Genomic DNA, 22,091 nt, shown 5'->3' on the forward strand with positions numbered 1-22,091 from the left:
GGAGAGGGAGGTGGGGGGCTGCCCGTCCTCTGGCTTTGGGTGCGTTTGCCGGGCAGGTCGCACACCTGCGGGAGGGCCCGGCTCCCGTGAGGAGCCCATCACCTCCCTGCCAAGGGCGGCTCCCGCCGGGGCTGCCCGTGCCTCTCAGGGAGAGCTCGGCGGCCAGGTGTGTGCCGGACGCAGCCTTGCGGTCCTCTCGGTGCCGGTCCCAGGACGTTAGAGCCAAGGTGGGTGAGGGAAGAGCTCGGCTTGAACCCGCTGCAGCCCGGCTCTGCAGCCCCGCAGAACTCCTCTTCAGCGCGGGGACAGGCGCTCAGAGCGGCCCGGCTAGCCGCAAGGTGGAAGAGCTGGAGTAAGCGCTAAGTAATGCTGGAGCCGGGGTTGTCCATTACGGTTTGGCAGGTACAGTCAAGGACCAGACTCCAGAGGAAATGATGGTGATAAGAAGTGAATAAAAAGATTTCAGGGTCCATTCGAAAGCATTTGGTGGTCAGGATTTGGCCCGCAGGCCGCCTATGAACAACTCACTCCTGTGCTAAACCATTCAAGATGAAACTGGCCCATTAAGACCCCTGTAATCATAGGACAAAAAGGAGCATTAGTGGGGCTACAGATTGTTATAATTAGCTATGTTATGGTGTTTTTTTAAATTAAAACCATGATTTCTGGTGTCTGGCAAAGTTATGAATTTATGTTCCCAGGCTGGTCTTATACAAGAGTGTAGGTCTGACTGGGCTGTCATCAGAGCATCTGGTGAACCAGGTGTTAGCTTCCAGCAAACAAGTAGATTCCCAAGATGATCCCAGCTGTACCAACACAGGGTGCAAAGAGAGCAGCAGTTAAGCTCCAGCTAATTTTCCCCCGAGTTTGAGCTAAGCACCAGCACTTTTGCGTGTTTTGATAGTACGTCATTGAGTAGCAGAAGGCAGAAATAATAAGCTAGGACTTTGTGAGTTTCTTACATTACAGCTGTATTACAAAATCCTTATACTGGTACTTCTGAACTGGAGCAAAACATTGTTTCAACTGAACAGCAGCAGTAACAACAAAAACACATAGATTAGAGGAGTGAACTGGAAATCTAAAAAAAAAAAAAAAGTTCTGAAAGAAAATAGTAAAAGTTTTTTATATAATAAAAATAAAAATAAAAAAAAGTTTTTGAGAATCTGATGGGAATGGTTTTTGCCATGTTCCCTGGTATTTTATCAAATTGCCTCTAAGCTTCCAAACTCATACTTGCATTGTAGAATTCCATGAATTCTCACTCTGGATGGATCTGATACAAAGAGAGGCTTTAAAATAGCTTTTAAAAATTGATTTATTGCTGATGATGTGCTGAGCACTGTACAATGACAAAAATGAAGACAGTCCATTCCCCAAAGAATTTGCATTCTAAGATTCAGACACAAGGAAGACAGGATGTACTGGTAAATCTAGAGGTGGGGATAATTGAGAGCCTTTTGTATTTTTTTCATCATTATTATAAGTTGAGTTCCTGTATGCTTTTTAGAAATAGGTTTTTAGGAGGTATTTGAATGAGAAAAGGCTTGGTAAAATGGCATAGGAGATTGCCTGGAATAGTGTCAGAGGTGAGAATGGGTGTAGGAACAGGGCATGAAGTCTGGTGTCACTAGAGGAGGGAAAGAACGGGAAAATGTGGAAGAAGACATCATCTGCCATATAGGATGAGGGAACTGTGCCAAGGCCTTGAAGGTGAAGATGAGATACTTCGACCTGGTGTAGTATAGGAGGGACTGCCAGTGGAGGAATGTTAAAGGGCCATCTGTCAAGTTTCCTACATGGACAAAGAGTTATCTTTGTCTCCACAAAACTGTATACATTAGCAAGCCAGAAACAAATACATAAATAACATCAGAGACTGGTATTTTCATAAATGTTTATACTAAAAACATGTTTGTTTTGGTTTTCTTCTTCCAGAGCAGCTTTTGTATACTTGATAAAATAATGAAATTGAGGAGCAAGATCCTATGGTCTAGTATGTTTTTAAAAATAATAAATCAGGAAATTCAGCTGGGCTTTTAAGTGAGTCTTTAACTCAAGCATTTCTGCTTCTGTTTTGAAGCCCACAATCCATTATTTAATATACAGCAATATTCTCCCAATGAGCTTAAAACTGCTGTTCTAATTCAGCCAAAAATCTTGTAGACTCCATTGGGAGCTTTTCCTGTTCAAACTTCAGCACTGTGCACGCGTGACATTTCAGAAAACTGTGCTGTACAGAATGGCTTAACTTTTTTTTTTAATCCAAATAACCTTTGAAGTATGTGCTTCAAGAATGATAGGAAGGTTGGTCTATGGTGAAGGCACTGGACTGTGATTCAGAGATCTGGCTTCAGTTCTCACCTCTGCCACAGACTTCCAGTGTGGCCTTGGGTCAGTCACTTAATACCTTTGTGCCCCAATTTCCAATCTGTAAAATGGGGATGATGATAATACTGTAGACTCTTTGGGGCATGTGCTCTCACTTACTGTGTGCTCGTACTATGCCTAGTTCAAAGGGGCTAATAGGTGTTATCATAACAATAATAATTAAAATGATACCGTCACTGCTAGGCTTCATCTCATTATAGCCAAAGGTTATGGTCAAGTGATGAATTTCTGGAAATATTTCTTTACACTGAAAGACCCTTTACTCTAGCAGAGCTAGTTGGTGATGACATAATACTGAACCCAGGTTGTTCAGGAGGCTCCTCAAGTTTATTAAAAATGCATCAGACTTGTATTTATTGATCAGATATAGTTTATTGTTTTTACTATAGAGATGTAAGGCTTCCTGAGTCACCAAATCACAGCCATACTTATGTTGCTTTTACTTGCATGAGCAAGACTGTGCTGTTGTATCTTGTGACCTGGTGCAAGGTAAAATACAAATCTGCTGAGTGCCCATCTTAGATCTGGGCCATGCATTGCACAGATATAAGGAGAGGGGGCTCAAAGGAGGAATTCTCCATGTCCCCACAGGCAGCTGAGCCACTCCAGTTCAATGCATTGAATAGCCTCCATGGACCCTTATGTAGCTGTGTGTGGTGAATGATGGAAGAACTTGTGTGAGAGAGAAACATGGAGCAGAGCTCTATGTTGTACCTAGGTGGCACACGGTGATACATTTGAAGTCCTGAAAATAGAAATTTTCCTATTGACTCTTCAGATCTTGCCTCAAAATCTCTCCTTTGGCTGGCACATTAATGTTTAATGTTCACTATAATAAAAAAACCCAACAACATTATGGTCTCTGTGCTACTCTGTTTCCCCAGATCCATTCACTTTCCATGAATCATTTCCATTTTCCAGCTAGCCATACTACTTCTATAGAAGCTATCTGTATGATATACTGCAGCCTGCAGAGATGCCTTGTACTTGCATGTATAGATTGTAGTCAAATGTCATGAGGTCTGTGATATTTTTATATACAAGACCCAAAATGGATTACCAAACTGTATCAGTACTGAAGGGAAAAGTGGATTAAGCAAGAATAGTCAGAAGGATAACTTAAATTCTAGGTCGCTGCTCACAGCTGCTGTTGACAACATTTGGAGCTTCTCTATGGAGCAAGAGCAACGCATAGCTCTAGATTATATCTGCATCCCACAGACACTTGCACTCACTGTGGCAGTTATATTAATATTCACTGTGCCAAGGTAGATGAGAGAATCTTCACTACATTTCTAGAACCTGGATATTTTTATACAACAGAATAGATGATTAGGTTATTCCAGCTATCAACTAATGTGGGACTCCCTTACTTTTGCGTTAATTAAGAGGTCATACAACTCTTGTTGACTGCTTAGATGATGCAGGTGACTGAGACATCTATTTACTCAATTTTCATATCAAAATCAAGAGCATGGAGCATGTGGTGTATATGGCAGAAATTGATCTATATCACTAGTGCCTTACCTAGAGGTTGGGAAATGTTATTGTACATCAAAAAGCAAATTAACTTTTGTTGCATTACGATCATTTGAGCTGAGTTTCATAGTTTGAAAACCCGTTTTCAGAAGTAGCCCAAAATGCACATTCCTCATTTGTGTGCATATATGATTGCTTAGGTGGACAGTTATTCATTTTGTACACCCAGGAGTCCATTTGCAAATGCAGACATAGGATTTGTACATGCATCTTAGATCTACATGTGAAAATGTTTCTCTGTCTATACCGAAACATTTAATCTACAGTGTAGCTTTGTAATGAAAACTGTGTTTAGTATATGTAAAGTGGGTACTTATAAATCATCACTACAATCACAGCTTTTCATGCATCTAAACTTCTTTTTGTATATAGTTCTCAGCTCTGCCGACTGATTGTGTTTTACTCCATTTGGCTCTGAATGGCTTTTCTAAGTATCTTGACACTTATCAAATACAGTTTCAAATTCTTTTTAAAAAATATACAGTGATAACTGTTTAAAAATATATATTGATTTTTCAATTACCACTGACTTTGATCCATATCAGTGATCACTTACACTCTGAGTATCATTGAGATGGATACTGACAGCCATAAACAACACTGAACTGTATTTCTGATCAGAAAGAGACAACTTAAAAATGATACCATTTTACCCAACAAAATCTGCTCCTGTGACTCTTCAAAACATATCTGATGATTTTACTGACAAAAATGTTACTACTACTTCCTCCTTGATTGCTCTGCAGTGTTAACTTGGCCGTGGGAGAGTGAACAGAAATCCATTCTGCCTCATGCATCATCAACATAATTGTTTAAGCAAGTTTTAATTGCAAAATCTTTATTACTAGTGACAGCATGTGAATAAAAAAAGCCACACCTTGATTCTTGGAGCTCCGGTTCAGTTTGCATTGCCGACATTTGAAGGTGGGGTGTAGAGGAGAGAGATCTTTTTATCTGTAAACTGAGCAAATTTGGCCCAGAATCACTGAGAGGCAATAAATACAGAAACCTACCATGCCAATTTTCACATAGTGCTGCCACATTTTAAGGAAGACAGCAGGAAGAATTGTAAATTTAGTCTGCTACAGTCCATGACTGAATGTGTATCCTTTGTGAGCCTGAGGCCTGGTCTGCACTTACCTTGAAATTCGGCAGCAGTTGACTGGAGTTACGCGAGCTACGCAGAGTAGCTTGCGTAACTCCCATTGACTTCGTAACTCTTCTTCTACGTGGCGTCTTCATTGTGCTGCGCCAACGGGAAATGCATACCTGTCGACGCAGCGCTACGCCACGTGAAGGGGATGGTTTTAACGTGCCAACTTGCGGATCGAGCGGGTCTTCACTGACTGCTCAGTTGATCTGGATACATCGATCTGACAGCGGTGAATTTGCCGCCGTCAGTGAAGACATACCCTCAGTACAGCTACTGCTCATGCTATGGAGGAATGGAGCTCCCTCCCGCCCTTCCTGTGGAACTTTCAAACTCTCACTTGCAGAGCTCATGATCTGCCCACTTGGAGAAGGAAGAGAAAAGGGAACCTTTATTCTGAAGAAATTAGTTCTGCAAGAGGGGGAATGTAAGGGGAGGGTAGCAGCTGGAAGAGCTTGTGGATTTTGAAAAACTGAAGGAAGTTTCCTAGCAAACACAACTTTAATCTGCAGTTAAAATTGAAAGAATGCATCACTTTAGCAAAAAACAAACAAACCAACCAACCAACCAACCAAGTTTGTATTGTCTCAACTCAGATGTTAACCTAGAAATTCAGGAATAACAAACATTCTACTTTACAGAAAACCCCGTCATGTGAAAGTATGCAGCTATATAGCTAAGGTCACACAAACAACCTTAACTCTGTTCCACCCTTAGAACAAGAATTGAGACAACCTTATCTCTCCATAGATGTATTTCAACAATTCCTGATTTAGACAAATAGCATACCCATGGCAGCCATTTCCCACTGCTCTAAAAGTTTGATTAACTGCATATTACAAAAGTGTCATGAGACACACAACTAGTATAGCTTGGTATAGATATCTCCTAGACTTTATTCATGAGGTTAGAGCGCTTATGTGGAAAAGTCAAAGGTGGAAATGGTAATGAACTATCACACTTAGTACTGGACTACATGTTTGAACACAGTTATAAAAGCAATGCTCTAGGATTCACTTATTAAGTACTTTTACCAGTGAACTGTACAAGGGAGGGTTTTTATGATCCTTCCTGCCTATGACTGTGAGTTTTGTGGAGTCCTATGAAAAATGATGGAGAAAGAAAGATTGGTTTTAATGGTGGTACTAAATTATTGTCTCGGTAGAATGGCTTCTTAGTAAATATCTTCATCAATAGGCTGGTGCCTTCTGATATTAGAAAACATGTATTAAGAAGTAACACAGCTTCCAAAACTGGTATTAAAGGAGCAAGAGCGGTACAATGGGACTCTGGCAATGCTAACAAAAACTGAGTTTAAGTGACCTTAATTATACATATATATACTTTTTCCTTTTTTTTTTTTTTTAATAAGGTGTAACCTTACCTTTACATTTTCAAACAATTCACATTTTTATTTTTTCTATGGGTTTTTAAATATTTTCTCTGCAATGCAACACAAAATAATGGTGGTTTTAACTAATTAAAGCAGTATGTTAACTGAGCAGTGAATTGGGTGATTTATCTTCAAGAAAATAAGTGATCTTTTATTTTAGTCCCAAATACGATGAGAAGTGTGTTGTAAAATAAGTTTTAGCTGAGAGTTGTTTATAAGAGCAGACTAGTGCATGGTGAGGTGATCAAGATCTATGCAAGATGCTTCATTATACATTTATAGGTAAGGGATTATTTTACTTCTCACTTTGAATAATATTATCGTGAAGTAAATGAAGGTGACTGCCAGGATGGTCGCTGAGTTCCCCCCCCCCCCCAGTTCATGCTATGCATCTTAATCAGAATTAGAATTGACTGAGTTGAAAAACGTTGGCTATAATGGTGTAAATCCATGCATCTTGGAATGAAGTAGTCATCACATGCTTGCTTTAGCTGGCCACTTTTTTTTTCTTTCACTGAATTACTTAAAGATCTTTTCGTTTTAGTCCAGGGCAAACAGCTGTGCATAAAAGAACATTCTGTACTGAATAAGATCTGATCTCTGTGCAGTGTGTCCTGACAGTCAGGAAAGGATGATAGTGCTTTTTGGTATATAATGTATTGTTTAGTTGCCACATATGTTGCAATAAAGCAGCTTGGGCCAGCAGTATTTTATTGGAAGTGGCTGGCTTTCTAAGCACCACTGCAGGATCTCAGAATTTTTATAAGGGGCAATGAGTGTATCATAGGTGTGTGTGTGTATATATATAAAAACAGTATGATACAAAGTAATTTTCAATCTATTTATAAAACCGTGTTAGCAGCAGCAATGTGTAACTTGGGTGATAGAATAATGCATGTACCATTGAGCTTTTACAACATACAAAGCATTTTATGAGGACAAGCAGCATTAGTTCTAAAATTACTGTCGTGGTGCAGTGGAAGTATTTGCTTGTCTGCTAATAATCTCTAGATAGGTCACTATTGTTGAAATATAAATACTTTGTTTCATGTTGCTCTCAATCTATCAATAATCAAATTTGGGGGCGCTGGCCTCTAAAATAATAATAGGATTTATATTCCTTAAAGTGTTTTACAAACATGAATTAAAGTACGGGGCACCACAAACATGTAAATGAGATATAAATTCCAGTGCTCTCAGAGGTTTTAACTACAGGTTTATTTTCACAGGTCAATTTCTGTTTTTAGTACTTTACACTACAAATTATGGGGTGACAATGTGTCTGTGGTATAGAGATGTTGGACCATTATGCAAAAAGGAACATACAAATGTTGTGTCTACAGACATAACATTGTATTTTACATACAGTTTAAAAGGTAATAAAAATATTAATTTGATTTATTACCTTTTATGCCAGACTTTATTCTGAAAGGCCTACAAATACTAAATGACTGAGGCCCCAGTCCTGCATTCTGAATCTGACCCAGGCGGTCAGACTGCTTACCTGTGTGGAGCCCCAAGTTTAACGGTGCAGCAGTTTGCCTCTCTTGGATCACAATGCAGGATCGGGGCCTAAAATCTCTACTTATTTACTATATTTATTTATCTCATGAATAAACATCTCATTTGTGGGAAGGATGAGGCTCAAATACTGACTTACAGGCCAGCTTGTGGGATCAAGCCTTAGACTTTGGGTCAGGAAATACGTCCTTCTCTGTTTAGAAAGCATCTAACACACAGAGGTGCTACTGCAATCCAAATAATAGTCTCAGAAAATTCTCCTAGAAAAAACACCATTAATAAGTAATTTGGCTATCCGATAATCACCTTGTCAAGCACGATAAAGACATTATTACTGGAATTTCTCCTGTGTACTTTCCATTATCTAATTTCTCAAATATGTACAAACTGAAAAGGTTTGATAACATAAATCTTTTCCATTAAAATACTCTCAGCATGGCACACTTCCATTCACATTTTCTAGTGACAGATTTCCTTCTTGTGGCCCTTAGGAAAGGTACTCCTGGTACTTGGGGGAAAAAAACATTTAAAAACTAGAAGCAATAGTGTTTAAAAAAGAAAAAGAAAACTGGAATATAATTTTAAGATTTTTTGACGTAAATAAGTAAAATATTGTTAAAATGTATCTTAACTATGGTAAAAATAATAAACATTCTTAGCCATCTCAAGTAGGTTAGGTCACAGGAAATTCAATTTCCCTTGGGGAGAGTGGCAAACTAGATATTTTAAAAAATTCTTGTTAGCTTAATTCTGTTTTTTAAACTTTGGGGATAATCATGAGATAAAATCTACCTACAACAATTATGAAATTCACAGATTTCCCATTCGTTCCAGTGGTAAGATAGTCTAAATTGATGTACTTGGTGCAATATTTTCTTAGATAAAACCGAAGTATTCAACTATACTGCACAATAAACGTGTGCCTTGGACGTCTCCAAATTATGGCACATAATTAGGCAAAAACTTTTAAGTTCACTACTGCACTGACTCAAACGTGCCTGTAACAAGGAATGATCTGATTTGTTATTTATTGGTCCTATAACTATTGAAGTTAATGGGAGTTTGACTTCAGTGGGAGAAGGCTGAAACGAGAAATTGTGATCTTTTTGGCCCAAATCCTTCCCAATTCTCTCTCCCAGCTCCCACATTGACCACCTCACACAAGGGAACTGATATAGTTCTGCTCTGTGGAGGGATGTGTGTATGCCAGGAAACTGTGTATGGGGTCTGTACTTGTGCTCAGTGCAGCTACTCCTTAGTGCCTCTCAGTGCAGTTGTGTGCAGTAGGTCTATGGTGGCAGTTTGGCTTGGCATTGGAGACCATCTGCTGCCTCCTGAATCCTCCAGGGATGGTGGGTGATGTGGTGTCAGAACCCTGGACATCTATTCCATTTCTTAGGCTGAAGTAGTGGCTGCAGAGTAACTTCATTCTGGTTCCAAGGTCTACGTGGAAAGATTTCTCCCATAGTCATAGAATGATAGAAATGCAGGGCTGGAAGGGACCTCAGGAGGTTGTCTAGTCCATCCTGCCATGCTGATGTAAGGTTAAGTATACTTTGACCATCTCTGACAGGTGGTTTGTCTAACGTTCCTAAAAATGTTCAGTGATGGGAATTCCACAACCTCCCTAGGTAAACTGTTCCAGAACTTGATAGTCTTCTAGTTAGACATTTTCCCTAATATCTAACCTGAATCTCCCTTCCTGCATACTTAACCGATTACCTCTTCTGCTGCCTTAAGTGGATATGGAGAACAATTGATCACCAATCCCTCTATACCAGCTCTCAATATATTTGAAGACTGCTATCATGTCCCCATTCAGCCTTCTCTTCTCAAGACTAAACATGCCTAATTCTTTCAATATTTCCTCATAGGTCATGTTTTCAAAACCTTTTATCATTTTTGTTTCTCTTCTTTGAACTCTCTTTAATTTGTTCACATCTTTCTTACAGTGTGGTGCCTGAAACTGGAGACAGTACTCCAGCTGATGCTTCACCAGTGACGTGTAGAATGGAACGATTTCCTACCCTGTTTTATAGACAACACTTCTGCTAATCCATCCCAGAATGACATTTGCCTCTTTTGGAGCAGCATCACATTGTTGGCTCATATTCAATTTGTGATCCACTATAACCCCCAGATCCTTTTCGGTAGTACTACTGCCTAGCTAGTTATTTCTAATTTTGTAGTTAGGTATTTGATTTTTCCTTCCTAAATATAGTGCTCTGCATTTATCTTTAATGAATTTCAGTGATTCCCAGCAGCCAGCTGAGTGACTTGAGCTAAGCACTGGGGGTGGGGGGGGCGGATTGGGTCATTTGTGCGGAACTTCTAAATAACAACTGCCATCAAAACAAATGCAAAAGAAACAGCAAAGCAGAACTGTTTGCTTAGAACATTAGTTTTATATATGTTGACGTTAACAACTTCCTGTGCAGGAAGTGAAAAGAGGATCAATTAAATGTCCTTTTGTTTCAAAGTAACACCATTATAAATTGATGATTATCAGAAGGTTTGTTTATAGAATATCACAAGCATGTTTTAAACCAGAACAGCCAACATTCTCCACGACGTTTAATATTTTCATAAGGTCATGCAGTTTCCAGATTATGGGTATTTATTAGAAAAATATAAAAATACTAGTAGAATCACCTGCTTGAGGAAACAGATATCTTCATTGTAAATAAGTTTAAAATTTAGTTGTTGAGTTCTACCAGTCTGTTTTTGTAACTCAGTGACACATTAGGAATTCAATAAAAATTGTGTTTGTTTGATTTTCGTATGGTTATACATATCATGTGAGCAAGATTATAGGCCAAATTCAAGACCTCATTGGAAATTTAGTAGCTGCTTAGTATGTTAATTGTGATTTACATATTTAAAGTGCTATACAAATATCAATCAGTTAATCCTAATAATTAAAAGGCTAGGTAAGTAAACATTTATATGGGGAAATTGTGATTCAAATGACCTACATATTTATATTATTATTTATTGTCTATATGGCATCAACATAATGCGACACACTTTACATGTGGATGTGAAGAGAGAGACCCCTGTCCTGAAGAGCCTATGATTTAAATAGCATATAAATAAAGCATGAGGGAACGTGCATGTTAGGTCCATGCTTTTAGTGAATTTTATTTATTTTGTGTGCCGTATGCATGGTACGAACGTCACTTTCTAATAAATGCAGAGTTGTACAAGTCTGATCATTTGCACACTCATAATCCCCAAATTAAGGACTAAATTATGCCGCTCCTTGCATAAATGCACTGGAATAGGGAGAGGGCATAGAGAGCCCTGCCTTTCCCATCCCTCTGTGCACTCATGCAGAATGAGAGGAGGTTGGTGTATATCTCTTGGGATTATATCTATTGTCAGAGCATAATTAGATGCATGTCTTGTTTTATTGAGATGCTACTACAATTTATGTGAGGGTCAGCGTTCATGTTGTAAAAGAGGTTGTGTGGGTTTGTCTGATGGTCTCTGGACTCCTTTATGTACATGCACAGTTGGAGATTAATAGATTCCCTACAAAATAGAGGAGAACATTGTGGAGGTGCTGCTAGCTGGCGTGTCGCAGTTCAAAAGCAGATGTAATGTGCCTTTCATTTCACTCTCATGCATGACACCAAATGATGCAGTTCCTGCTGACTTGTTTATAAATATAACATGTTGGTGGCAATAATTTTGACTTGATGAGAGATCCAAGATAGGAGATAATGTGCTTCATCCTTTCTGAAATATGGAAAATAGTGTCTTATATAATTCCTCAAGAAACAACTTTTTGGCTCTACCTTTTCTAACCCATTTTAATCTGTACAAACACGAGTGTGCTTTAGATGTTAGTCTCAGAATCAGATTCCGGGCCAGTTGCAGAATAACTAAAGAACCTAGTCTGTGCTTGGCAGTCGGATCAAGGCACCTTGAACCCAACTTCCTCCCCTCACGTCTCCCCCAACAAAACAAAACAAGTACTTCTATCTGAGTCTAGCTAATTGACTAATACTGACTTAGCAAACAAACAGTAGTCAAATTAACCCCCCTCAATGCTTGCCCTCCTAATCCAGACCTTGGTTTCAGAATGAATGCGATATAGGAGGAGATCTACAGAGCTTATGGTGTGAAAGGTTGGCCTTGGTTTGATGTTTGTGCTCAATGTTCTTGCAAAGGATTTTGCCTTTTTGTCAAAATTGTGTGAAAATCAAAACACAGCAGCCTACCCAGTTTTGCTTGTGTGCATATGAAAAGATGGGCTATATGAGACTAGTATAAATAGACAGTTTGCTAAAGAAGTTTTGTTTTTCATGGTGGAAACCAGCAAGTAAATTCTGCAGCATGTAGAAGGGGAAAGATTCCAGTTATATTTGACTCATAGCAGGCTATGCATATGCGTGAACAGGCTGTGTACAACATAATTGTATTATCACTGGAAAATGTTCAACTTTAACAGCAAAGTCACGTCTGAGTTGGTACAGCCTCCTTTTTTGTACAGGCTTTCTTTTTCCTGTTTTGATGAGAGGACTTGTATTTAGTATGTTCATCCACCTTGGTTTTCTAAAGGCTTGGAGTTGCTTCCAGTTTGATTTTTTTTCTAATTTTATGTTTAGGGAATGGTCTCTGTATATGCATTGAAGGAAGAAATTGAAATATAATACTATAAATCAGCATTATCTTGACTATATTAAAAGGGTAATAATTGAAATTGATCATCTAAGATGCATTTGTTAAATTACTCTATGCAGTTGCTTGTCACTTTCGGTGCTTTTTTTAGGCAATTAGTGATTAACCCCTCCAGCCTGTGGGATTCTTATATGGAGAAGTTAAAAACAAACAACCCTCCCCCCACAAAACCGGACACTTTAATTTTGGGGTTAAATACAAGGGTAGATGCAACCACATCCGTGGATCATATTTACAATCCCTTTCTCTGTCTCCGTTTATATACTCAACAAATTTTAATACTACACTTACTGTCAATAGTAACATCTTGGTGGCTGGACTCAGAAATGTTCACTGACCCGTTTTGTTTATTTTCCTATGTACAGTATTGAAAAAAGCACACCGCATATTTACTAGAAATAACCCCTCCTCTAATACCACACATGCATTTCTTTTCCCTTGGAGGTAAGAAAATGGGGAAGAACTGCACATTTGATATATTTAGTCTCTTAATGTCCTCATTCTGGAAGATATTCAGACACCATGGTGATTGGTGTGCTATAAGAACCTGAATAGTATCAGTGCCCCGTGATTCAGTGTTTGATAATTACTCTGGTTTATTCTGTTTGTAGATGCTGTAACAATGGAGCTGAGCTGCACTGAAGTACCTCTTTATGTAAGTTCTACAATGTTAGGCTTTTGCCCTGAGAGGCTCTTTCTTTTGGAAAACAGCTTATTCAAAGGCAGAATGAATGAAACAGAAAACTGTTCTCTGGTTGACTGAGACTTTAGGCCGCTGAATGTTACTGTCTAATTCAAGCTTTTCTAGGGATAGTGTTATTTGAAAATGATGGCTCACATTGCTGAAGTCAGTTTAAAATTATTTTCCCTTTATGGTAATTGTTTTAGATTTTCTTAATTTCTGTACTTAGAAACAGATAATACTTATGGAGGGAAACCAGTTACTCCATACTTTAAAATTGCAACCGTGTTTCTGTGATAAACCCAAATTTGTCCTCTCCCCCTTGGGGCTTTCCTTCCTCATCATGTACCAAAAAAAAAGTCCTCTCAGTCTCAAAAGTAGTAGGCTATATATGGGGCTAAGGTAGAATTTTTTAACAAAATTTGAACTGATTGGACCAGAGGTTTTTGCATAATGACACCCTAAAAATAACGGAACTCCACCAGAGTTCAAAAAGCCATCGAACTTTGAAGCAGAATAGGATATACAATGAATAAAACTTAGTTTGCTGGACTCTTTAACTTGGATCTGGTGTCCAGGATGAGAAGTTAGAGTATTACATTTTTAATGTCAAAAGTTGTTAATGTTCAGATTTGTAATGGTGCTATAGAATACCTGCTGCAGCGAGCTTAGAATTTGGTCACTGCTGGAGTTCTGATCTTTCATTAACAACAACAAAATCTCTTTTCCTTTCCTTGCAAATGTAGACCTCAAAATGTAACCTGTTGAGAGGCTTGTTAATGTAAGAAAGAGAAAATGTCTGCCAAAAGACTTGCAAGGGGGATGATGAGCTTCCTAAAACTCTCTGGGGGTTCTTTCTTCCTGCAGACCTCAGAAAGTTCACAAGAAAGGGGACATCCTTCTGATCTCCTCCCTCTCCAAGCTCCCTGTTCAGACTAAGGGGTTGTAGAGAGCAGAGGCTTGGGAAGGTGGTTAGGGGCATTCCCTCTTCCTTGTGGAGCTACTGAGATTTACAGGAGAGGAGAACACCTAGGGAGCCTTAGGAGGACTTATTGGCCCCCCTGCAGGCCTTGAGAGGCTTGTTGGGTGAATCCCTCGCCAAGCTTTAGGCTCAATGAGGGCCCGTCACTGTATTGGAGCTGTGGGAGGCTCATTGAATGTCATCCTCAACCCCACATATACCTCAGTAGATCTCTTAGTCCCGGATAAGCCTATTTTGACTTATTGGAGGCCTCATGAGCATAATTTGGTAGGCAGTTGGTCAGCTGTCAACTAGTCTCTCGGAGGCTTGCCGGGGTGGTGGTTGTGGTTTGGAAGGGCACTAATGATCTCCACAAGGTCTGGGAGGTGGTGAGTTTTGAACTTTCTAGGATTAGTGGAGGGAGCCTCTGGGGTGGCTGGGGTCCTGATGAGTTTTGTAAGTTGTCTCAGAAGCTGTAGTCAAGACATCACTGAATAGCCTATTAGAGGGTTTGGGAGATGCAAATCTTCTAGGGCTCATGGGCGGCCTACAAGCTTCCTTGGGCCAATGGGGGAGATAGACATTTCCTAAAAACTGTAAATCTTGGGGAGTCCCTGACAAACCTCATGAGGCTCACCAGGGCGTTGATGCAGTTACTCAGATGGAGTCTATTTCTGTGCCCCCCCGCTTCCCCTCGAGGTTCAACAGACCTCTTTCCCAAGGATCTTGCCAATCATGATATTTTTGTGTAATTCTCAGTTTAGCTGGGAAAAAACCTGAAGTCTGTGATATCCTCTATGAAGGAGCCCTTGAGTAAGGGCATTTTCTTTTAGCCTGGTTCAATTATTGTACACATGTGTCTTGGAAGTTCCTTCTATTAGAGTAACTACTGCCTTATTTGCATGGCTTTCATGGAAAGCAGAATCCAGTCAGTATTTAAATTAGATGTGAAAGTGGTTCCTTTGTCCATTTTGACTAAGCAGTTTTCTGGCTTGTGGGGTTGTCTGAAATATCCTGAATTTTGGTCTCTGAAGAAGTGCCATGAGATGAGTCTAAACTTGAGTTAATTAAAAAAAATATTGGAATTAATTGAGTTTCTCTTTTAAAGGAGGTTAGGGGCCACAGAGTGGAGAATGGTGATGCTTATATACTGAGCACATGTAACTTGAAAAAATTCAGTGCTGCATTGTAAGGTATTCTTCCCAACAGGAGTAGAATGATTTTTAACTCAGTGTCTTCTCTGCTCAGTCAATTGGAGAATCTCATGATGAAAACTGTCGAAAACGAAAGAAAAGGAAAAATGCAAAGGTTGCAGTTCAAGATTGATGTATCTACTTCATATTAGGGCTAAAATTAACCCATATGGTGTTTGCTTTTCAAACTATTTAAAAATATTTTTAGTATCTGTGTTTACTGGTATCCACTGGACTACACTGGCTCCATAATCTGAGAATATTTGAAGTAAATATAAAACAGCTTCAGTGATATATACAGAATGTATTCTGATAATAATAACAAGAAAAGAATAAACCTAGGGTACATCTAGTATTATGCTGTCCTGCTGTAACTCTAATAATCATGAAGATCAGGTGGGAGGTGAATTTTTAACCATGTGTTTGCAAGCTACCATTAAAAGGTAGGTTTTATTGGAGGTTTATTGGAACTGATATGTGTAATGCAGCATTATTTAAAATTGTCACACTGAATCAACACCTAAAATTGTTTGCAAGTCTAAGATCTTACCATGCATGAGTATAGTCTAATCTAGTCAAATGAATAATCACTTCTGTTTATTTCTTATTTAAAAGGAAATATATTCAGAAAAGTCAGTCATTGTTGGTTTATATGATTTTATGTGAAGTATAATAAAAAAATACACATGGTCCATGCTCTTACTCAATTTGGAAAATGCATTATTTTAATACATTTTCCGCATACATAATTTCAGTGACAGCAACAGGATCACAATCTAATTACTACACCTATAAACGTCATGGTTTCAAAAATAAATTAAAATTAAAGATTTCAAGCACATGTTTTTCAGCTAATTGAAGGACCTGTTTTTAGCTTCTAGAAAGCAAAGTATTATTGAGCACATTACAGAATTTTCCCTTGCAAACCATTCAAATGTTCAGGGTTACTCAAACCAGTATCACCTGATTAATAAAATAACAATGTCATTCTTCATAGCCCATATGTCCAATAATTATGATATATCATTTGAGTCAATTTAGTTTTAGTTCAGATAACTTAAATTTCTAATAAAATTTTGTTTCCTTCTCTTAAAATTATTTTAATTTTTAACTTTAATTGAGTAAAATAACAGGGAGTAAGGGAGAAAACAAGGATTTGATGAAAAACTTGCGGGATGTTAAATGGTTTAAAATAAGGGGACCGTACTACTGTAATCTATAATAGAAATAATTGCTAGCCAACAAGAAAGCAAGTGGCTTTATATAAGAGGCCTGGCTTTTTATTTAGCAGTAAGTAGCCATTTTTAGCAATGTTATTGATTCTCTCTATTAATCTTTAAGCACTGGCGGAATATATATCTCAGAAATATTTCAGAAAGTGTCATGCTGCCATGGGGCAGAGACTGCCATGTGAACAGTAAAACTAGGGATGACCAGATAGCAAGTGTGAAAAATTGGGACGCTTTTTTTCGGGGGGGATGTTTAGTTGCGTATCTAAGACAAGGCCTCGAATATCGGGATGGTCACGTAATATCGGGGCATCTGGTCATCCTTAGCAAAACTCATAGAAGGGAGACAGAAGGCTCAGAGACGTCTGTGAAGAACACTGCATTGAGAGTCTGACAGGTGTTGCACTCAGAGAGATGGGGTTTGGAGGATAGTGGAGGAGGCAGGGACATGTCCTCAAAACCTAACAGCTCTTAGAGATCCATTGGGAGAGGAAGCTCCAGTCTGGTGGGAGAGCTGCAGAAGTGCAGGGTGGCTCCCTCCTCTTTCACCTCTCACTGCACCTTACTCACTAGATTCCTTTGCTTCTCAAAATGTGCTTTCCTGAAATCCCGTGCTGCTGTTTTCTACGACACTCTCTCTTACTATGCTGAATTGAACAAGCTTGGGTCATTGGTTCCAAGTTTTCCTTGGATTCTGATATTCTCAGCCAGGCCCCTTAACTACTATCTCCTGCATTGTGGGAGGATGTTTGTTAGTTTCTTAAAACTTTTCAGATTGTGAGAAGCACTTTGTTGATATTTAAAAACCAGATTTCAGTGTTTGTCTGCTGTCCATTTAACATTATTCAGTAGTGACACTGTCATCCTTATTTATTTAAAGTACAGCCCATCAGAAAAGTGAGTTATGCAGAAAGGATACATTCTTACTCAATAGGCCTGCACCCTGTGTGCATCAGTTGCTAACTGTCCGTAAATGTACGAACAGTCAGTAAAAAAAAAAATTACAATTGTAACACTGTCCATAAATCCATAAATAAATGAAAATGTCCGTAAAATTGGGTAGAAATAAAACATATTGTATTTTGACATTGATTGTTGGCATTCAGAATCATTTCTTGTATCATAAAACTACACTAACCATGCCTTATCAATTTCCTGTTTTCTATTATTGCACATGCCCAAAGAACCCGACTGATCAATTAACTGCAGCTAAAACAATTGCGTAATTTCAAATTCCTGTGTACAGAATATCGCGAGGGAGTACACGTTTTTGTGACGTATTGTCTATGGTATTTTTAGTGATGTCAGTAAAAAGTTTAAAGTGTCAGTAAAAAAGTCAACTTCAGATCTTCTTGTCAGTAAAAACTAAAATGCAAGGTTGGCAACCCTGAGGACATCCACTGCCCTATATGCTTACTTTAGTGTGTAAGGCTTTATGTTCCTCTCCATTGATGCGCATGAAAGAGAACAAATTCCTTTAAAAACCTGTTGGAAACTATTCAGGTAGTGGAGGAGTAGTGGCTTCATTGTATTCTCCCCCATTTCCACTGGAGTCACTCCATCCAGCTTTGAAGTCAGAGATCTCCACAAATTGTGAAGGAGGCATGCTGGGGCTGGAAGGGGCTGAATGGTCTCTAACGCTGTGTCTATGCTTATGGGGCCTGTAGAGTACATATACTGCATGCCACCCTAGCACAGGTATAAATAGCAGTGTAGACAGTGAGGCACTGCTTAGGCGAGTAGAGTAATGACATGTCAGAACCTTAGGGTATATACCCTACATAGCTCCCTACATGTCCAAGCAGAGCCTCCCTTGTCTATATTGCTGTTTTTAGCAGCATAGTGTCCTGCTGACTCCATGCTGCTGGAGCCTTTCCCTGTGGGGAAAAGTAGCCCCCTGCAGTTAGGAAATGCTCCATCAGTGGAGAGCTGTTGGAGCCATTGCCTGCTACTGAAAGACTCTGGCAACAGGGAAGGTTCTGGTAGGGAGAGGCAGTGGAGAAAGGTTCTGGCAGCTGCTGGAGCCCTTCCCCACTGGCAGAGCCTTTCACTGTTGCCTTTAGCTACATGTACCTTACACGCCACTGCCCGTGTAGACGAAGCCTAAAGCAGCATCAATTCACAAGCCTGCAGAGCTTTCCCTGTAGAAGATACAGTGCCCTAGTTTGCATCATTTTCAAGCAGATTCACCTTCTGTGCTGTGAAATCCATTTCTGCTTCTGGGAGGCTATTTGCCAGAAGGAACCATGTTGTCACAGGGGAGAGGAGGCCAGGAGAGCAATATGGAGACAGTGGGTCTTTATGTGGATGTCTTGATATCCATAAGATTCCCCTATAACCCATAAGGATTTGGTAGGTCTCTCCCTCCATCCTGTTTGGTGTGGGTGGACCCTGTCCCTCCCAAAGGAATACTGGGACACTAACTCTAGTTTTTTAAATTCATGAAGTTTCCTTGTTGCTTTGTGGGTTTTTCTCACACAGGGGACATTTTGCTCCTGCAGTAAGTCTTTACTGCTTTGTTCTCATGTAGCATTGCAGAGTCAGTACAGAGTTGGTTAAATGATCTGTTCTCACATATCATTAACAAAACTGTTAAAAGGATAGTGTCAACTTGAAATCTTGTCCTATGGGGGAGGAGGGAAAGGTGCTAAGACCCCTGTAAGCAACAGAGGAAACTGGCTAATATGCTGTACCAGGCAAATAGTGAAACAGACTATTAGAGCTGGTCAAAAGTTTTCTCACACAAACTTTCCTGATAGGAAATGTGGTCTTATCAGAAACAAAAATTTCTGTGAGAAAACGATTTAAAAAAAAGAAAAAAGATTTATTACTTGGATAATTGAAAATGAAAAATATCGTTTTGAATTGACACTTTAAAAATATATGCATTTGTTTTGTTCTGACTACAAATGCCATTTAATTTGGTTTTTTGGAAACAAATTTTTTTTCAGTATTCCTTTTTGATTTTTGGGGGGTTTCCTTCCTTTTCCCCATTTTTTCTCCCCCCTCCCCCCCCTTTATCTATTGGAAAGAAATTGTGGAAAACCCACTTTTCACTCTGATCCAGCTGGTAAAAGTTAGAAAATTAAACAAAAAAATGCATTTTGTTTCAAAATTCTTAAACAAAATGAAGTTTTTTGTTTTGAAATATCATTTTAAATCAAAACAGAATGAACATTTTTGTTTCAATTCAAAATGAAAATCTCCACAGAAACCCCAAACATTTTGAAAACTTAAAAGGAGGCTTTTCCATTGCAGGAAAAATGTGGGTTTTCAGACCAGCTATAAGCGGTCTGTTCCGTGGCTTGTCCTATTTTTTTTTGTTTTGGATCAGTGCTTTGTTCTTGGCAAGGTTTCTGGAGGTGTCATATGTTTCATTCCCTCTAACTTAGGAACTTATATGGGCCCCATTACCCTAGGATCAAAGTGCCTCACAATCTTATTTATGCTTGCAACACTCCAGTGAGATGTGCCATTATTCCTATTTTACAGATGGGGACTGAGAGACAGAGAAGCTAAGTGACTTGCCTAGGTTATGCAGGAAGTCTGTGGTAGAGCAGGTGCTTGAACCCAGGTCTCACAAGTCTTAGGATAATACCCTGACCACTAGATCATCCTTCCTTTTTAGTGTGTTTAGATGCCGAGACTCTGTCTACACCATGATTGTTCTTCAAATTTCCTGCTGTTGCCACCATTTTAGCTCCGCTTAGGTAGTAGCAAATGGTAGAAGAACTAATGCAGGTTAGCTGCTGGAGTTTTAATTAGTGTGCCATCTAAACTTGCTCAAAGCAGATGTAGACAAAATGCCGTGAGCCATTGTCAGGCAGTCAGATGGAGCTTTGCTGCTCGTGCAAGAGTGGGAAATTACAAGAAAAATGCTAGTGTGGCCAACATCTGTGTTGGCTGTTTTTTCTCAGAAGTCAACATCCATGTAGCCTGTAGCCTATCCCTATAAAGGCATCTTTCTATTACAACTTGCTTCAGTTAATTATACCTTGAGATACAATCTTTTCATTTCCTCCTGCATCAGTACAAACATTTCAAAGTTCTTTTGATCCTCTGTTGCCTTTTAAAAGGATGTCTCCTCCCTCCAGAGGTGCTTGGGCAAACACCTGGGCTACAGTTAGGTTCATTAGTGTCTTAATTATTTTCTTCTTTCAGGCTATTTCTTTTCCTGTAGGGTGAGCGGGCATAGTCCCCTAAGACTCAAATTGAAACCCATTTCAGGTGTTTGTGCACAGGTGTGTTATAGTACAGGGTATCTGGATAAGGACATATAGAAAATTATGCCTCCTTTAAAAAAAGTTAGCTGTCAAATCTTTTCCTAAAGATTCAAGGAATGAAAAATGAAATAAAGGAAAAGCTTCATCAGGGCTCTGTTACAGACCACTAGGGACAGAGAGTAAAAACAAATTTCTTGACTGACTTTCAAGGTTTTGGAAGGCACAGGCTGCCATACTCATGGACAATTTTTAACTACCCAGATATCTGGTGCGCAAGAAAAAAAGCAAAACAATCATCAACCAAGTGAATCCCTGCTTATGAAAATGATAGTTTTGTGATCCAAAAAACACAGCATCATACCTGGGAGGAGCAAGACTGAATCTACTCTTTGAGGAGGGCAAATGGATTGAAAAAGAGAGAATAGGGAATTTTGGTTTTGAATTTTGAATTAATAATTATTTGTAATATATTTGTCACGGTTGCACCTAGACGCCCCAATAGGGATCAAGGACCTATTAAGCTAAGCACTTTACACATGTACACTGAGAAGAGTTTTCCCTCCCCCAAAGATCTTACAGTCAAACTATAGTATAATAGGGAATGGGTGTTAGATTTCAGGAAAGCAAATTTCCCATTGACTTCAAGGGGAATTTTGTCAGAGTGAGGACTAAAGGAGATTGCTCTTTGGGCTGGATAACCACTTCCTTCAGAAAAATCACATGGAATGGCATCTGGAGGAGGAAACATCCATGAGAAAGGGAAAAAAAAAGATGGATATGATATAATTGCACCCTTGCCATTTACAGTGAAAAAATGTGTAGGCAGCTTCCATTATATTTAGACCAATTTGGGTACATTGACTGCTATTGTACATGTGAATAAATTAAACATGAAAACATTTAGACATTGGTTTTCATATTAGCAGTTAAATGGTTTTGGATTAGGAAGAGGAACCCCCTTAGAAGGAACAGAAGGCAAAAGATGGAAATTGCCCTTGGAAATAGGGCTTTGTTATATATCTAGGAATCAGATTGATTTAGGGCTATGTCAAGAACTGTGCTTTGCTTGTATTGTTAGAAATGATAAAGTGGGGCTTTAAAAAGTTTTCAGTATTGATCTAAC

The 22,091-nt window shown here is 39.1% G+C and overlaps 1 protein-coding gene across 4 annotated transcripts in view; it reads left to right on the top strand.

Moving 5' to 3' along the window:
• The window catches only part of ARHGEF28 (Rho guanine nucleotide exchange factor 28), a 158,765-nt gene that overhangs the window by 523 nt on the left and 136,151 nt on the right, over nt 1-22,091 (top strand). For all 4 annotated transcript variants that reach the window (XM_067569267.1, XM_067569268.1, XM_067569273.1 and 1 more), the window contains exon 2: nt 13,292-13,335. In XM_067569267.1, the coding sequence (XP_067425368.1) occupies nt 13,303-13,335 (33 nt within the window). In that variant the 5' untranslated portion in view covers nt 13,292-13,302. The remainder of the gene's footprint in view (nt 1-13,291; nt 13,336-22,091) is intronic.

The sequence above is a fragment of the Emydura macquarii genome, unplaced genomic scaffold (genome assembly GCF_026122565.2).
Source record: "Emydura macquarii macquarii isolate MOO-44397 ecotype Brisbane River unplaced genomic scaffold, CSIRO-AGI_Emac_v2 contig_2897, whole genome shotgun sequence".
Lineage (NCBI taxonomy): Eukaryota > Metazoa > Chordata > Testudines > Chelidae > Emydura > Emydura macquarii.